The sequence below is a fragment of the Ahaetulla prasina genome, chromosome 1, assembly GCF_028640845.1.
Source record: "Ahaetulla prasina isolate Xishuangbanna chromosome 1, ASM2864084v1, whole genome shotgun sequence".
Lineage (NCBI taxonomy): Eukaryota > Metazoa > Chordata > Lepidosauria > Squamata > Colubridae > Ahaetulla > Ahaetulla prasina.
The window spans coordinates 302,766,604-302,784,391 of NC_080539.1; the positions used below are offsets into that span (position 1 = coordinate 302,766,604).

The 17,788-nt window shown below is 40.5% G+C and overlaps 1 protein-coding gene across 1 annotated transcript in view; it reads right to left on the reverse strand.

Moving 5' to 3' along the window:
- Positions 1-16,439, reverse strand: part of HEATR4 (HEAT repeat containing 4) — a 48,595-nt gene extending 32,156 nt beyond the window's left edge. Inside the window, 5 exon segments of the mRNA XM_058161963.1 lie at positions 374-511; positions 1,295-1,482; positions 4,423-5,467; positions 6,268-6,409; positions 16,405-16,439. Coding sequence (XP_058017946.1) covers positions 374-511; positions 1,295-1,482; positions 4,423-5,342 — 1,246 coding nt within the window. The 5' untranslated portion in view covers positions 5,343-5,467; positions 6,268-6,409; positions 16,405-16,439.
- Positions 16,440-17,788: the final 1,349 nt, after the last annotated feature.

Below are 17,788 nucleotides of genomic sequence, written 5' to 3' on the forward strand. Positions count from 1 at the left end.
ACCGATACCAAATTTAAATAAAAATGTTTTAAATATAAGGATGCAAGTGATTAAAAACATTAAAAACATTACTACATAGTTCCAGTTAAGGGACCTTTTTCATGTAGGATTTACAGTGAAATAGGTATTTCTTCACTTTCTTGATTTCTGTGAGAAATCACGTTGAAAACAAGAATAGCCTTCCACACAAAAAAAATGTGAAAGTGTGAAAAATCTATCCTCTTAATTTCATTTTTTTTTAAAAAGTGATGATAATTTTCATCAAATTATTTCGATATATTAACATAATTTTGAAAGCAAGTTTTCCTCTCTCAGATGAGAATGGTGAATAAAATGGGGTGGGGGGGGAATCAGCAGAGTGCTCCACTCTTACTTGGTCTTTTTGGTGATTTGAAGCTCCAGACTTCTGGAGGTCTTGGGTAGCATTGTTCTAGATGTTTCTTATATTCATCATGATTATCCAGAATGATACGATCCTTCTTGGTTTTTTGATGGATAATCTTGGCTGACCCTGAAAGTATATAGGAGGAAGAAAACCACTGGAACTTAGCAACATTATTTCTAAATGCTGAACGCTTTTCTGTATCCCATAAACATGGTACAGTAGCTTATAGTGTTTAGACGAGGTCCTATGTGCAAATCAAAGTTTAGGCACTAATTTTATTGGTTGAGCATCTCTGGGTCTATAACATTTCTGGAGTCCTTTGAGGAAAATGAGAATCTGGCAATCTGACAAATGAATGAGGCCAAAGATTCATCTGGTCTAGCATTTTATATCATTCAATGGCCAACGAGATGCATTGGAGAAACTGACAAATATGGCTTAGGAAAATAGCAATACCGCTCCATGGTGCTTTACAGCACTCTCTGTATGGTTTAAATAAAATGTCAGCATCTTGCCTCCAACAATCTGCTCCTCATTTTACCGACCTCGGAAAGATAGAAGGCTAAATCAACCTTGAGCCCTGTCAGGATCGAACTCCTGGCTGTGGGCAGAGTTATCCTGCCATACTGTATTATAACCACTGCACCACCAGGGCTCCTCAATCTTCTGTCACCACTGCTATCTGCAATATTAAAAAGTTCCAGATAGGACAGACTGTTACACAACTCTCGAAATAAAGACATCACTGTTTTAACATCTCTTGTTCTAGTAATAATTGTCATGTGTTTTGGTATACAAGATTTGATTTGGCAGAGTAGAATTTTCTGCAAGCTTATAGTGGAACGAATTTTGGAACCAGTCTTTCACTCTATAAAGTTAAAGCTCTTTAGTCATTCCCCTGATGATTACCAAAATAAAGTTCTTGTTCAAAGATATTCTGAGTCACATATGAACTTTTCCCAGTCCTGGAGTGCAGCCGTTCACGACGTTTAACAGGAGTCGCTGGTCTGAGACATTTCGTTGATATTTTGTCTGCTGTTTGATTGGGAAAGAGTAGATCATCCTCGTCTACCACTCTTGCATGAAAAGATGGTAACCTGGAAGTTTTCAGTGAACATGATTTGTATGGAAAGAAAGTTAACTTGATTTATATGGAAATAAATCAATAAGCGTAAACAATTGGCCACGCTGGTTAGCTGGATAGAAATTATAGTACATATTGTAATAGACCTTCATAGATTGCTATATTGGAGAAAATAATGCGACTCGTGATTTATCCAAACAAATGGGACCCATCAATCACAAATGGAGCTATAGTATATAGTATATAGTATAGTATAGCTATAGTAGGATTTTATGCTCACGGAATACTCTAATTTTATTATGCCTTTCAATCCTCTTCATACAGTGCCTTGAATCACTCATGATTAAGCAGATTTATAAATAAAAGTGGCAACCCTTTAAATAGTCATTAATTTAGTGGTAGCCAAGTTCATACCAAAAAAAAATCCTACTTAAGAAGAACCATAGATTACAGGTAGAACTGGATTTTTTTGTAGTTTTTCCATAGTTTGGAGCGGGTTTTTTTGTTTGTTTTGTTTTTATTCCATGTCTAATGGATAACTAGACATCTGTTTATTGCGGTCTAAAAAAGCCATCCTAGCAATCGGGTACCTCTGGGAACCCCATTTAATGGATATTGAGAAGTTAAGCACATAAACTATGGTAGTACATGTAGCTCTGTTTTCCTGTTTGTTTCATTATGTTCATTGATCTGATTTAATGGTTAAAAATTAATTGTATCATAGAACACAAAGAAGATATAGACCTGGACAAATATAGTTATTTTTGTTCTGTACATGGGAGATATTTACTTTTGAGAGATTTCTCCCTTGTTTTTCCTTGCCATGTTCTCTTCAACAGTCACCAAGGCAACCTTTACCTACAGTTCCTTGCTCCATTGCAAAAGGATCTTTGTTCTATCTCTGCAAAACAAGCTGGGGCACACAAGTAACAATTCTTTCTGGGCAAGCTTAGAGGTAGGGGCCTGTCCTGCTCTGGTTCTGTTGGCTATCTAAAGCCATTATATGTACATTCCCCGCACAAGTCCCCAGCTGCTGATTTTCAAGGCCACTTGTCTATTACAAGCGGAATTTTCAGGCTTTCCATGTGCCAACAATCTTTCCCACTTTTCTTGCCAAACCATAAGTGGTAAAAGACCCAGGGTGGGAGAAGAGGATGGGAAGTGAGTTTCTACTGGGTCAGTTCTCTCAGCATTTCCCATAGAAAGGAAAAGGGGCCTCCTCCTGTCAGTTCTCCAGTCTGATGTGGGTGGTGGAAGGAGTAGTGGGGCAGATAAAAGGAAGGGATTTTTGGGGTATTAGTTCAGTTGTTGGGAGGGGTGCAGAGGTGGGTTTCAGCAGGTTCTGACCAGTTCTGGAAAACTGGTAGCGGAAATTTTGAGTAGTTCGGAGAACCGGTAGCAAAAATTCTGACTGGTCCTGCCCCCATCTATCCTCTGCCTCCAAGTCCCAGCTGATTGGTAGGAAATGGGGATTTCAGAGTATCCTTCCTCTGGAGTGGGGTGGGAATGGAGATTTTACAGTATCCTTCCCCTGCCATGCCCACTAAGACATACCCACCAAGCCATGCCACGCCCACCAAGACATACCCACAGAACCGGTAGTAAAAAAATTTAAAACCCACCACTGGAGGGGTGTGTGTGGGGCGGTGATATTTTGATTGTTTGATAAACTTTAATAAAAGAAACCGGACTTGTTCTTTTCAAAATCTTTTGCCCAGTTTTTGTTTTGCTACAGATTCAACATTTTACTAGTGTTGTCTTTGCCATTTTTACTACCCTGATTATCTTTCATAAAATTGCCTTAAAGTTGTCCCTTCATTTTTCAAATATAAAGAATGGGCCAGAAAAATAATCCATTTAATCATAAAAGCAGCATAGACAGTCCTCGATTTACAACCGTTCATTTAGTGACCACTCAAAGTTATAACAGCAGTGAAAAAACTGACTTATAACCATTTCCCACACTTATGATCATTGTGTCACAGCATCCCCATGGTCACATGATCAAAATTCAGGTGCTTGGTAAGTGGTTCATATTTAATTATTATTATTATTATTATTATTATTATTATTATTATTAACCATTTATGATGGTTGTAGTGTCCTGGGATCATGTAATCAGCTTTGTGATCTTCTGACTACCAAAGTCAATGGGGAATCCAGATTCATTTAACAACCATGTTACTAACTTAAGAAATGCAATCTCTTAACAACTGTGGCCAGAAAATTTGTAAAATGTGGCAAACTCACTTAACAAATGTTTCACTTGGCAACATAAATTTTGGGCTCACTTGTGGTCATAACTCGAGGACTACCAGTATAGTATACTCTATGCATCCTTAATTGGAAGTAAATTCTATAGAACTTGTTGAGATTCACACCCTACTGAAAGATTTAAATCAGGAGGAAATGTAATAATATCCATGGAGTCTTTGGTGCCCTCTGAGCTTGGTTGTTTGTTTGCAGTTGTTTCATTACCCATCTAGGTAACATCATCGGTGCTAGTGAGTGTTGGGTTTGCTTCATGTTTATATACTGCAGCTTGCAAAGTTGTGAAGGTATGGTTTATCTCCTTGGAAGTTCCTTGATTAAGTTTTTTTCTTTTTTTATTGTTTGTTTGGTATCATGCTTATCTGGGTATTGGTTATCTGGGACTTAACTTTTTATTGTCTCTTTTGAATGGTGTGTCAATGCAGTTTACCTCCATGTGTCTATCAATGACCAATCAAGGAACTGCCAAGGAGAAAACCGCACCCCCACCAAGACAGGCAAGGCAAACTATTGCACATTAACAGGGAGGAAACTCCACACTCACTAACACTGATGACGTTATATAGTTGGGTAATAAAGCATCTGTAAGCAAACAACCAAACTTAGAGAGCACCAAGGACTGCAAAACTCAATTCTGAGTTACATATTTTCTTCTATTTTAATAATAACTATTATGTCCTACCTATAGTAAGCAGCGAGAGGCGTCTCTAGCTTCTTTTGTTCATGTTTGTGAATAGGACCTCCTTCCACTGTTTCCTCTGCTAGAATACCATCCAGTAATTCCACATCATTTTCACAAGGGAGTACATATCTGATGCTGTTCCAGTCGTACTTTTGTTTCTTGAAATGCTTTAGCTTACCCTGAACCCAACCTCCCCAAGAGGTTTGATTGTTCACAATCCATTGAGCTGTTGTTTTGCTTATCTTTGTTAACAGACTTTCTTCCCACCCCAGTTTTTCTTGTTCGGGTTCATCCCAGATTGTGAATTTGGACTGTCTTTTCTTACTTGAGTCTTCTAACTTCTCAGGGGGTTTGGCTGGGAATGCCTGGATATTTGGAAAGTCAGAAGAAGGAGGAGAAAGAGGAGGAGGAGGGGGAATGGGTACCAGCAATTTGGGATCTGCTTGGGAACTTTCTACTTTGGCTTCCCAGATACAGTCTTCTAAGAACAGAGGGAGATTCCCAGGGGTTTCTTGAACATGAGCAATTTCTGATTCCCTCAACTGAGGTAATTTTCTCGATGGTTTCAGTTTTCTTGGTTTCCTTGGCTTTTTAGGAATAATATCTTCAGCTTTACATTGACGAATAACAGTGGAAAAATCATATAGACCTTTAGGGTCATAATCTTTATAAGATAAAGCTGATGACTTAATGGTTTCTTTGGAAAAATGAATGCTCTTGGATACATTCTTAAGACATTGTTTCTGATAATCCGCATAATGCCAGGCAGCATGGCTAACATCTCTCTGATACATAAAAGGCATTTTTGCCTTCATTGCAGACAACATAGCTTGGTATGATGGCAAGTTCTTTCTGTCGACTTTTAAAGTGGACTCAGAAGGAAAGACATTTTGGCTCTTGAACAAATTAGTGGCCTCCATTTTATCAAGAATGGTAAGGCTTTTGACTAGTGGCTAGGTAGCTGTGGGGTTTCTTTTTTAATCAAACATTTCAAAAAAATCCAATTGCCTCATTCCAGTCTTCTGCTGAGACAGTTCAGGTTTTCCTGTGCCACAAAAGGAAGATAAATATGCTTTAAAGTTAACGATAACAAATTTCAGATAACAAACAAGGTAAGCAAAACCCAGATAAATTTTGGGGTCAGCCCAACCAGCTGTTGCCATCACAGAATATTTATGTTATCTGGTAATAAAAACTGTTTCAGGTGGGATGGAGAGTGGGAATCCACATGGTGATCTATTCATCTATAGTCAATCTATATGGAACAGGACAAGGCGAAATAAAATGCCAGGATATATAGGTGGTGCTTAACTATTGTATTTTGACTCTGGATGTTCATCAAAGAAAAACAGCACTGAGAAACCATAACTGATGAGCACATCCTGTTTCTTTACCATTGCTTTCTTAAACAATGTTTCTCTGTTGCAGAAATTGCTTAGCCTGAGTTAGGAACATTATTCTTCTGAATTTTCAATTTTACCATATGCTTACCAGGGGATGGGGAGAGAAAGATGGTTGTAATCCTTATAATTAACTCCTCCTAAAAGCCTTTTTTTAATTCTATCTGCATTTTAGTTTACTATTTATTTTCAAATCATTTTCCCCCTTAGCCCCATCTTGTACTCTTAGTATCTTTTTTATTATTGGAATTATTGGATCAGTTGTTTTTATAGAAATAACGTTTGAACTACTATGATGGGGAAAAAGAAGAAACAGCAGGTAGCAATAGCAATAGCAATAGGCACTTAGACTTATATACCACTTCACAGTGCTTTACAGTCCTCTCTAAGTGATTTACAGAGTCAGCATGTTGCCCCCAACAATTCGGGTCCTCATTTTACCGACCTCAGAAGGATGGAAGGCTGAGTCAACCTTGAGCCTGGTGAGATTCGAACTGCCAAATTGCAGGCGGACAACAGGCAGCAGAAGTATCCTGCAGTAGCCACTGCACCACCACAACTCAGATAAACAGACTTCATCAATGCCTCTGAAACAACAAAAAGTTACAGATATAACACAAGCAAACAAGCCTCTCCTGTAAGTAACATCATCTCACTTCATTTATCCCATAAGTATGAACCTCTCGAGAAGGACCTACCAGCTGAAACCAGTAAACAGATTAAATTTTATAGCTAGGCATAGTCTACTGAAGCACATATCATACTTTCAATCCTTGACTTGACAACCACAATTAAAACCAAAGCAAATTCTCTAAAAGAATATTTTGCAAAATTTACTGAGAGTCAATCAAACTAAACTGTCCAGCTAGCCAAAGAAACTGAACTGCATCTATATATTGTTCCGCACAAATAGCTGGCAGCTGGAAGGAAACTGGAATAGCTGAAAAGAAGACCTGGACCCTGAACTCAGCCTAATAAGAGGAAATGACAGGGAAGAAAAAAGAAGGTTAAGCAAAGAAAGGTGAGAAGAGCAAAAACCTTGTAAAAGACAAGATTTTCCTCAAACCACTAGGATAATTCTGCAAATCTTAAATAATGGAGTAAATCTAGGCAGATGGCGATCTAAAAAGCCATCATCGAGTCCAGCTATTACACTGGAAAAGACAACTGATGCACTTTAAAAAGGTAGAATGACTATCACCTATAATATAATATAATATAACAACAGAGTTGGAAGGGACCTTGGAGGCCTTCTAGTCCAAACCTCTGCCCAGGCAGAAAACCCTACACCATCTCAGTCAGATGGTTATCCAACATTTTCTTAAAAATTTCCAGTGTTGGAGCATTCACAACTTCTGCAGGCAAGTCGTTCCACTTATTAATTGTTCTAACTGTCAGGAAATTTCTCCTTAGTTCTAAATTGCTTCTTTCTTTGATCAGTTTCCACCCATTGCTTCTTGTTCTACCCTCAGGTGCTTTGGAGAACAGCCCAACTCCCTCTTCTTTGTGGCAACCCCTGAGATATTGGAACACTGCTATCATGTCTCCCCTAGTCCTTCTTTTTATTAAACTAATTCCTGCAACCGTTCTTCATATGTTTTAGCCTCCAGTCCCCTAATCATCTTTGTTGCTCTTCTCTGCACTCTTTCTAGAGTCTCAACATCTTTTTTACATCGTGGCGACCAAAACTGGATGCAATATTCCAAGTGTGGCCTTACCAAGGCATTATAAAGTGGCACTAACACTTCAGGTGATCTTGATTCTATCCCTCTGTTTATGCAGCCCAGAACTGTGTTGGCTTTTTTAGCAGCTGCTGCACACTGCTGGCTCATATCTAAATGGTTATCCACTAGGACTCCAAGATCCCTCTCACAGATATTACTATTGAGCAAGGTACCACATATACGGTACCTGTGCATTTTGTTTTTTTTGCAATGTAGAACCTTACTTTTTTCACTGTTGAATTTCATTTTGTTAGATAGCGCCCAATGTTCAAGTCTGTCAAGATCTTTCTGTAACTTGACCCTATCTTCTGGAGTGTTGGCTATTCCTGCCAGCTTGGTGTCATCTGCAAATTTGATGAGTTCCCCATCTATCCCCTTGTCCAAGTCATTGATGAAGATGTTGAAGAGTACTGGGCCTAAAATAGAGCCTTGGCGTACTCCACTGCATACTTCCCTCCATGTGGATGTAGTTCTAGAGGCATTGCATCCTGATGATATTCGGGCAGCCTATAATCCCCAGCATGTTCTTTAAACTTAAACCCTTCTGAGGATCTTTTTGATCTTCCCAATATGTATTTCCATTCTGAGGAAGTCAGCCAACTTCTAACTCAGTTTGGCCAAGAGGATACTAGCACTTAAATCTAATATTCACCATCTGGACAACTATGAGGACATCTTATCAACAGTGTCTCTGCAAGAGAGAAATCTAAGCAAACAACTTGGATAATCCACAGCAATACAGCATTCTAAAGAATCTCTAGAAGAAGCTTGATTAACTCTTTTAGTGCTCTGTTAGACTAATCTCAGGCTGACTCTCAAGCGGTCCAAGCTCCAGACCTAATCCAGTAGTAAAAACCCCAGGGGTGTGGGTAGGTAATAACTGGATTTATTAAGCTAGACTCAGGCATACAAATGAGTTCCAAAAAGTACTGATCACAAAGCAGATGCAATCTGGAATTAAAGTCAGGGCTGGGAACATTTGCCTCCCAGCATGGTTATACAGGCAAGCCACACCCTCCCCCGGGTAGTCCTTGCCCAGAAGTCGCTCGCCCGGCTCCGTGTGGCTGCACAGCTGATTGTTGGGCATCCCGGCTGCCTCCCAGACACACAGCTGATTGGCACTCCAATGGAGGTTTGCGCTGGCCACCTCCCTGCCACAGCTGATTGGCGCTCCAACAGGGTTTCTTTGGTGCTTGGCTGCAGCCGCCGGCATCATGAACTGCCCCCAACCACCAGGACCTTCCCTTCCTCCCCTGCCCCCCAATAAGGCAAACCCTGAGGTTTGACAGGCGGCTCCTCTCTCACCAGGGTTGCATCTGGAAGATATTAAGCACAGGTAGTGAGTATACACAGCAAAAGGGTATTATATCCGGGCTCCAATATGCCCCCTCACAGCTTGTGAGGATATTTCCCATGGTACTTCCTGAGCAGATGGGCCGCCCATATGTCTCCGCTTGCCACATAGGAGGCTTCTGTATTGGCTGTATTCTGTATCCCTTCCACTGAACCAGGTACCACAATCGACCCCTATTCAATCAGGAGTCTAGTATCCAATCGATCTTGTAATGGGTCTCTCCTCCCACCTCCATGGAACCAGGCACCAGTAATGGTTGTGGCTGAAGGGACTCGCTTACAGGTTTAAGCAGACTACTGTAAAATACAGGGTGCACCTTTTCTAACAGTCTGGGTAGTTTCAGCTCCACTGTTAGAGGATTAATTATTCATAATTAATAATGAGGAAGGGTTCCAGCAGGGGACCCTTAACACTAGTATTTGGTCGATAGATACACCCAGTCTCCCACCCAGAATGGCTTCTGGGGAGCCCTCTTTCTGTCTGCCTGTATCTTCTGGGTTTCTGCGGCTTTCCGCAAGGCCTTCTTCATGGCTTCCCACACCCCTGGCAAGGTATCTATCCACTCTTTTGGGTTGAGGGGAGTAGGGAGTTCTTGTGGGTACTCAGGTATGGGAACGAAATCCAATCCATGCACTACTCTAAATGGGGTAAAGCCAGTACTACTGTGGACAGCATTATTATATGCCACCTCCACAAATGGCAGGAGTTCCACCCAATTGGTCTGCTGATAGGTGACATAGCATCTAAGATATCTTTCCACAATGGCATTGGCTCTCTCTGTTGTCTCATTAGTACTTAATGGAAAACTGAGCTTAATTCCTGTGAAGACCCTATCATTCAGATGAACTTCCCCCAGAACTTGGCTGTGAATTGTACCCCGCTATCTGAAATAACCCTCTGTGGCACCCCGTGAAAATGATAAATATGCTGCAGGAATAGTTTCACTAATCTCTGTGCTGATGGTAACCCGGGGCAAGGTATAAAATGGGCCTGTTTAGAAAATAAATCAATGACCATCTATATAACTGTGTGGCTATTGCTCTCCAGCAACTCAACAATAAAATTCATGCCTATTTCCTCCCATGGCCAAGTGGGTTTGGCCATGGATTACAATAGGCCAGGGGGTTTCCCTATGTGGGGTTTGGTAGTAGTGCAGATCAAACAACTTCTAACATAGTCCTCTATGTTGTGTTGCATCTTGGGCTACCAAAATTGCCATTTGGCTAGATGTAGGGTTTTCAGGAACCCAAAGTGTCCTGCTTGTTTCACGTCGTGGCACCTTTGTAGCATTTGTGGCCTCAGAACATGTGGCACATACAGTTTATTGCCTTTCCAGCCAACCCATCCTGTTGGGTGAGTAGTTGCTTGTGTTCCAAGAACCACAGGTCCGTGAGTAATTTGGCCTGTAAGCGACTCATTAACTCCTCGGTTGTTTCTGCCAGCTGCCAAGCCCCAGGCAACAGGTTGTGTCTGCAGTGAGGGGGGAATGATGGCATGCATGACCTACTCTTGGCAACTATTGTATTGAGGCATCTTTGACAATGCATCGGCTAGAAAGTTTCTCTCAGCCAGAATGTATATCAAGGCAAACCGGAAGCGGTGAAAGTACTCTGCCCACCGTATCTGTTTGGGTGACAACCGCTGTGGAGTCTGGAGGGCCTCAAGGCTCTATGTTCCCGGACAAATGGCTCTACGTGCCACTTCTGGCATGTGTGCTATAGGTTCACCAAAATGGACCTAGGACAACTTCTTCTATGGTGAGAAACTACTGGATTGTGTTGGTGAGGAAGAGCAATGATCTCACAGCTGCCCTGAAGAATTCAGACCCATTTCCAGTTCATGTTCTTGCAGCTCTCTCTTTTGAATCCTCCAAATTCAAATTTGTTGCAGTTGTTTAATTTTATAATCAAGTTTCTGATAACTTCAAGTCTGAATTTCCACAAGCTATGCCTGCTGGTAGGCCTCATCAGAACCATGGAATGGGTACTAACAGATTAGGTTAGGGCTCACAGTACAGAAAGCGTAAGAGCAGGCAGGCCGATACAAGGCAAATGTTTTAAAAATCCTAATGTGGAATCTAGGTGTGTCAAGCCCAACACCAAGAATGATGTGTGATGATTCTTCCAAGCTGAGTCTTTATTATTTCCTAGCTATAGACAAAATCTCATCAGACTGAGTGCTCTACTATCTGCATCTACAATATACTTTGTGAACTATTAGGGAGGAGCTGTCTTCACCCTCTTTCTCTCACACATAAGATTGGACTAAGTTGCCTCTTATTCTGGAATGCAGCTCTTCCCTCCTGGGAATCCAGACTATATTCCTGACTACGTTCTGTTGAGCAATTAATAGGTTGTAATAAACTTTTACCTCAGCTTATCAGGGTTGATCTCCTCTAGGACTGTCCGGTTTGATTGTCTTGCAGTCCAAGGGACTTGCAGGAGTCTTCTCCATCACCATAGTTCAAAGGTCTCAATTCTTTTGTGCTCAGCCTTTCTTATGGTCTAACTTTCACAGCCATACATTGCAACTGGGAAAACCATAGCCTTGACTATACGCACTTTTGTTGGCAGGGTGATGTCTCTGCTTTTTAGTATGCTGTCTAGATTTGCCATACCTTTCCTTCCCAGGAGCAAGCGTCTTTTAATTTCTTGGCTGCAGTCCCCATCTGCTGTGATCTTGAAGCCCAGGAAAATAAAATCTGTCACTACCTCCATTTCTTCCCCATCTATTTGCCAGGAATTGAGAGGGCTAGATGCCATGATTTTAGTTTTCTTAATGCTGAGTTTCAAGCCAGGGGATGACAGAGAATGAGGTGGCTGGATGGAGTCACTGAAGCAGTAGGCGTGAACTTAAATGGACTCCAGGGGATGGTAGAGAAGAGGAAGGCCTGGAGGAATGCTGTCCATGGGGTCGCAATGGGTCAGACACGACTTTGCAACTAACAACAATAGTTATCTTTATAAATCTGAGACAGGGGCAGTAATGTAATGACCTTGATATCTTCTCACCCTTAAAAAAAATGTAAGCTGAGGTTTTCACCGGTGTTTGTATGTAGGTCTTTGGTTGTTCGGGTTTTCTCCCGTGTAAAATTGGAAATGTCTTGGCAACGTTTCGACGAAGTCTCATTCGTCATCTTCAGGCTTCAGCTTTGTGCTTCTGGGAGCAATGTGTGATCGCAGCTGTTTCTTCCTTTTAACTGCTAGTGGGGGTTTGAACTGATTGGGTGGGAGCTTGGCTGTGCTCTGATTGGATGGAGGTTTTTTTGTGCTCTGATTGGCTGGGAGTGTGTCCTGTTTGGGTGGGGGCTTGGTTGAGCTCAATTTAGTCTGTGTTGCAGGGGGATTTGAGCTGGTGATATTGACTTTAAAAAGACCAGAACTATCGCCAAAACTGAACACTTTAACAACAGAATAATCAGAGAAGCCATTGAGATAGAAAAACGCCCACACAGCATGAACAAACGAGATGATACCTCCCGCCTACCAGCCATTTGGAAACCCGCCCTTATTGACAAACGAGTCCCTAACACGAGGAATGACACCAGACCCACACTCACGAGGTCCACACAGGATGTCACCACCGCACATCCACCCAGAAAGCAGACCCAAACCCACACTGATCATGAAGCACGACCAAGGACCAGAAGCCAGACCGCAGCTGCAACATTAACCATTTAAAACCCCTCCAATCCATACATGCAGCAGACTGACACCCACTATGAAGATGTAGCACCACCACAAAGCCAAACAACAGCTATGCAGCTCACCAGCTCAAATCCCCCTGCAACACAGACTAAATTGAGCTCAACCAATATATATATTTCTTCATGATTTTTTTTTTTACTTATGACAATGTTTGTGTATACTGTTGTGACAAAATGAAATAAATAAATAAAAAAGGTATCCAAGCAACAAAGGAATCCAGAGATCTTATCCCATTGGATTCCTATGTACCTCTTAAAGCCTTTGCACTATATTTGCTGTGCACTGATGATGTTACCTAATTTGAGTAATGGGTAATGAAATAACTGCAAGCAAACAACCAAGGTCAAAGAGCACCAAGGACCTCTCATTTCAACCCAGAACTATAAGTATTTTCTTTTATCAATACACTTTCAGAGGATGTATGAAAAGCCCTCTGTGAGTGCCCTGTGCAAATAATGGCGTACCTGCCTGAGAGGCCCACAGTATCTGTGACCAAAATTAAATTCCTTATTAGTCAGCTCAGAAGGAGGATGACCCCTGGAGCTGATCTTATTCCCCCAGAACTAATGAAGAACAATATTGAGTGATGCACTCCAATTCCAGTATTGTTCTTTACCTATATTGACATCCAGTGGTGGGTTTTACATTTTTTTACTACCAGTTCTGTGGGTGTGGCTTGGTGGGCATAGCATGGCTTGGTGGGCGTGGCTTGGTGGGCATGTCAGGGGAAGGATAACCATAAAATCTCCATTCCCATTCCACTCCGGGGTAAGGATACTGTAAAATCTCCATTCCCTCCTTAATCCAGGGGAAAGTTACTGCAAAATCTGCATTAATGTGAACCGCTCCAATCTTGATTGCAGAAAATATGACTTCAGTAACAGAGTTGTTAATGCCTGGAATGCACTACCTGACTCTGTGATCTCTTCCCAAAATCCCCAAAGCTTTAACCAAAAACTATCTACTATTGACCTCACCCCATTCCTAAGAGGTCTGTAAGGGACGTGCATAAGAGCACCAGCGTACCTACCATTTCTGTCCCAATGTCCCCTTTGATTGTATCCAATTCGTATAGTTATTTTATACTTATACTTATATATATGCTTATATATCGTATAGTTATTTCATGCTTATGCTTATATATACTGTTGTGACAAATAAATAAATAAATAAATAAAAATCAACTGGGACTTGGGAGGCAGAGAATAGATGGGGGCGGGGCCAGTCAGATTTTTTACTATCGGTTCTCCGAACTACTCAAAATTTCTGCTACTGGTTCCCCAGTACTGATCAGAACCTGTTGAAACCCACCTCTGCTGACATCACTGGATGTGTCCCCAAAGATTGGGCTTGGCAATTATAGTTCCAGTTTTCAAGAAGATGATCCTATGAACTCCAGGCCAATTAGCCTACTCCACATAATCAGCAAATTTTGTATTAAGCACCTCCATGGTAAACTTAAGGACTGGCTGGTTCAGGAAATTCTGATAATGGAAGAGCCAGCTGGTTTCAGAGAAGATAGAAGCACTGTCCATCAATGCTTGCCTACCCTACCCTCTGCTTTCAGCTTTTATATCAATGATATTGTGAGATATCTAAAAAATTCATATTGCCATCTCCTCCAAGCTAAAGGATTGAAGCAGTGTTCTGCTGCTTTATAAACATGATGCCATAGTTCTTTAAAAGAGCTCTGAGAGCATTGGCCAATACTGCAATAATGATCATCCAGTAATAAATTATTAGATGATGACAAGGAGCATTATTGCATGATAGACCAATTGACCTGCTTCAAGTATTTAGGAGAAGTTATGCATGCTACTGGCTCAAGGAATGCTCACTTTGAATATGCTACTGCCACTGGACAAAGAACTGCCAATGCCCTTTATTAATTTTTGCTCCATGGGAGAATATTATGTCCAGCTGCATTAAAAAAAAATTCAAATTGAGACACTAGTCCTGCTTTTTTATGGGATTTTGGTTGCCCTTCAGCTTCTTGTTTTATTGGCTTGTAAAGGATACAATCCAAATTCATGGGACTAGCTCTCCAGATAACCTTGTGGAGTCTCAAACGCTTTTCTATGACTAGAGACAGCTATGGCAAAAGTTGAAACAAGAGTGCGCCTTGCTTCCATTCATCTTTGGTTAAAACTTAATTTTTATTTTCAAGGCCTAGCATCATTAATTCTCCAAGTCAGCTTTCAATCTACCTGAATTAAATCTGTTGAATCTAAATTTAGGCATCTCTCCTCCTTGGTTCTTAACATGAAATATGATCAGACAAAACAAACCCTGAAGCAAAGGGTAAAAGGTATGGAGCCCAGCCTTTCTGTCGTCAACACACAACAGATATATTGTCACTGTTGCAGACTACCTGCACAGCTAGAAGCACCCACTATTGGAAAAAAATTTCTCTTGTTCGATCATGCTCTCTCTTCTGCAATATAAGGTAAAGGTAAAGGTTCCCCTTGCACATGTGCTAGTCATTCCCAACTCTAGGGGGAGGTGGTCATCTCCATTTCAAAGCTGAAGAGCCAGTGCTGTCCCAAGAAGTCTCTGTGGTCATGTAGCCGGCATGACTCAATGCCAAAGGCGCACAGAACACTGTTACCTTCCCACCAAAGGTGGTCCCTATTTTTCTATTTGCATTTTTTACATGCTTTTGAACTGCTAGGTTGGCAGAAGCTGGGACAAGTAACGGGAGCTCATCCCGTTATGCGGCACTATGAATTTGAATCAGCAGTGAAATCCAATTTTTTTTACTACCGGTTCTGTGAGCATGGCTGGGGAAGGATACTGCAAAATCTCCATTCCCACCCTACTCTGAGGCCAGTCAGAGGTGGTATTTGCCAGCTCTCCAAACTACTCAAAACTTCCATTACGGGTTCTCCGAACTGCTTAAAATTTCCGCTACCAGTTCTCCAGAACCTGTCAGAATCTGCTGGATTTCACCCAATTTGAACCGCTGAACTGCTGACCTTTCGATCGACAAGCTCAGCGTCTTAGCGAAGGAGCCACTGTGTCCCTACTTTCTGCAGTATAGGATGGCAAATATTAAAAAGAGCACTGGCAGAAAGACTCTGCCCCTGCGATTCTGGAAAGGCAGAAACCACAGAACATGTTCTTCCTTGTTGCACCTTTTACACAAACACACAAACCTGATTTATCCTCAATGCTGCTGATAGATGAACTGCCTTTTATTACAGTAGCTTTTGCGCAGCAGCAGGAAGAGCTGCTGGACCTTGATGGGCCAAGTTCCCATTGACAGATGTCATGTAGTCTTATATTTTCACATTTTACTTAAATTTTAGATACTACCACATTTTTGTAACTTTAGATGCTATCACATTTTATATAATGTTAGAGATTTATAACCTAGATATAGATTGCCCCTTTTGTTTCTCACTCACAAATTCTAGTCAGGTTATTTTAAAAATCCATTTTAACTTTCTCTTAAATTTTAGTCGGATACCCTCAGTTGCACTTAATATTATCTTTCTGGTGTCAAGAATACAGTATATTCTTCATTTACACTATTTTTTCCTCTTATTTCCTGTTTAGAATTTATACATTTTAAATAGGATACTCTATTCATTACCACATTGAATATTTTTAAATCCCTATATTAAATTAATATTAAACTAATAAGGCCACTCTGACCATGTTTTGAGGAGGATCAGAAAAGAAACTGTTTTTAGGTGCTACCCCCAAATTCAACAAATTCAGAATATCCACTCTATTAAAATAATCATTTAGATAATTCCACTTAACTATTGTATAGATAGCAAAGTTTTATTTACCTTACAGAGTAATTATTTCAAAACTCCAATTTGTGGGGCAACACAAGTTTTCAAAAGACTTTGGATCTGTTTACAGTGGTTGCCTAGTTACAAAGATGCATTTGCATACTGACCATTTTGATTTGTTGATTTTAAATATAGCTCTCTCCAGCTCTGGCCATTTGATATCAAATCTTTCATTAGGCAATTTCTCTTAAAAAGAAAAAAGTCAGCAAAACCCTGACTGGCCTCTCCTGGCTAGCAAGGGAAGACACTGGAGAATATATTTCCAGGGATACAAAATCTAATCTACAAATCAGCTAAGGAGTTTTTTTTTATGATCATTAGAAAACAATTCCAGTAACAAGACAGACACAGACTTCAACGGATAGTTAGAACTGCAGAAAAAAGAATTGCTACCAACCTGCCTTCCATTGAGGTCCTGTGTACTACACGAGTCAAAAAGAGGACTGTCTACAGACCCCTCACATCCTGGATATAAATTGTTTCAACTTCTACCGTCAAAACGATGCTATAGGGCTTTGCACACCAGACCAACAAGACACAAGAAGAGTTTTTTCCCGGATGCCATCACTCTGCTAAACAACTAATTCCCACAACACTGCCAAATTAACTAAGACTGTATTACTATTCTTCTTCTCATCCTTACTAGTACCTATCTCTTCCCACTTATGGCTATATCCATGTTGCTTGTATCTTTACAACTGATATTGTTTTTATTGTTTCCTAGTATGATTTGATTGCTTATTAGTATCCTATGACTATCATTAAGTGTTGTATCTTATGATTCTTAACGAATATATTTTATTTTTTCTTAAGTCCAATCACACTTGGCCAATAAAAGAATTAAAAAATCTTATGCAACTCTAAATTACTGTAGCTGTACTAAGAGGAGGCAGTGTAATAATTAAGATGCAGCTAGACTAGAATCAGGGAGATCTGGGTTTGTTTGTTTGTTACATTTTCTTTTTGTCTCTTTTCAAAAAATCCTACTTTTTTTGTAAATCCAGAGTAAAAAATGTTATCCATGTCACTCTTCTGGTTTATCATTGTATATCCTATTTAATTATTAAGATACCAGCCAGTTTCATTTATATATCCAATAGAACTTTTTTCCATATTGTTTTTGTAACTTGTTATATTTGAATTCGCATTTCAATCAGCTAGGAAAATAATGGCAAATTGAAGAGGGCTTCATTGAGAGTGAAGCTGACATGGCAAAATGAGAACCAGCTCCTTGGCATTTGTCTCTGGACAAGGAGAGGACTCTGGATTACCCACAAATGGTCCAGACATAAACTTCCCACAAGGAGAAAACAAAATAGTGGTTTCCAGCAGATTTAGAGCTCCGAGTGTTGAGGGATTGCCATTCTTGCACAACCCA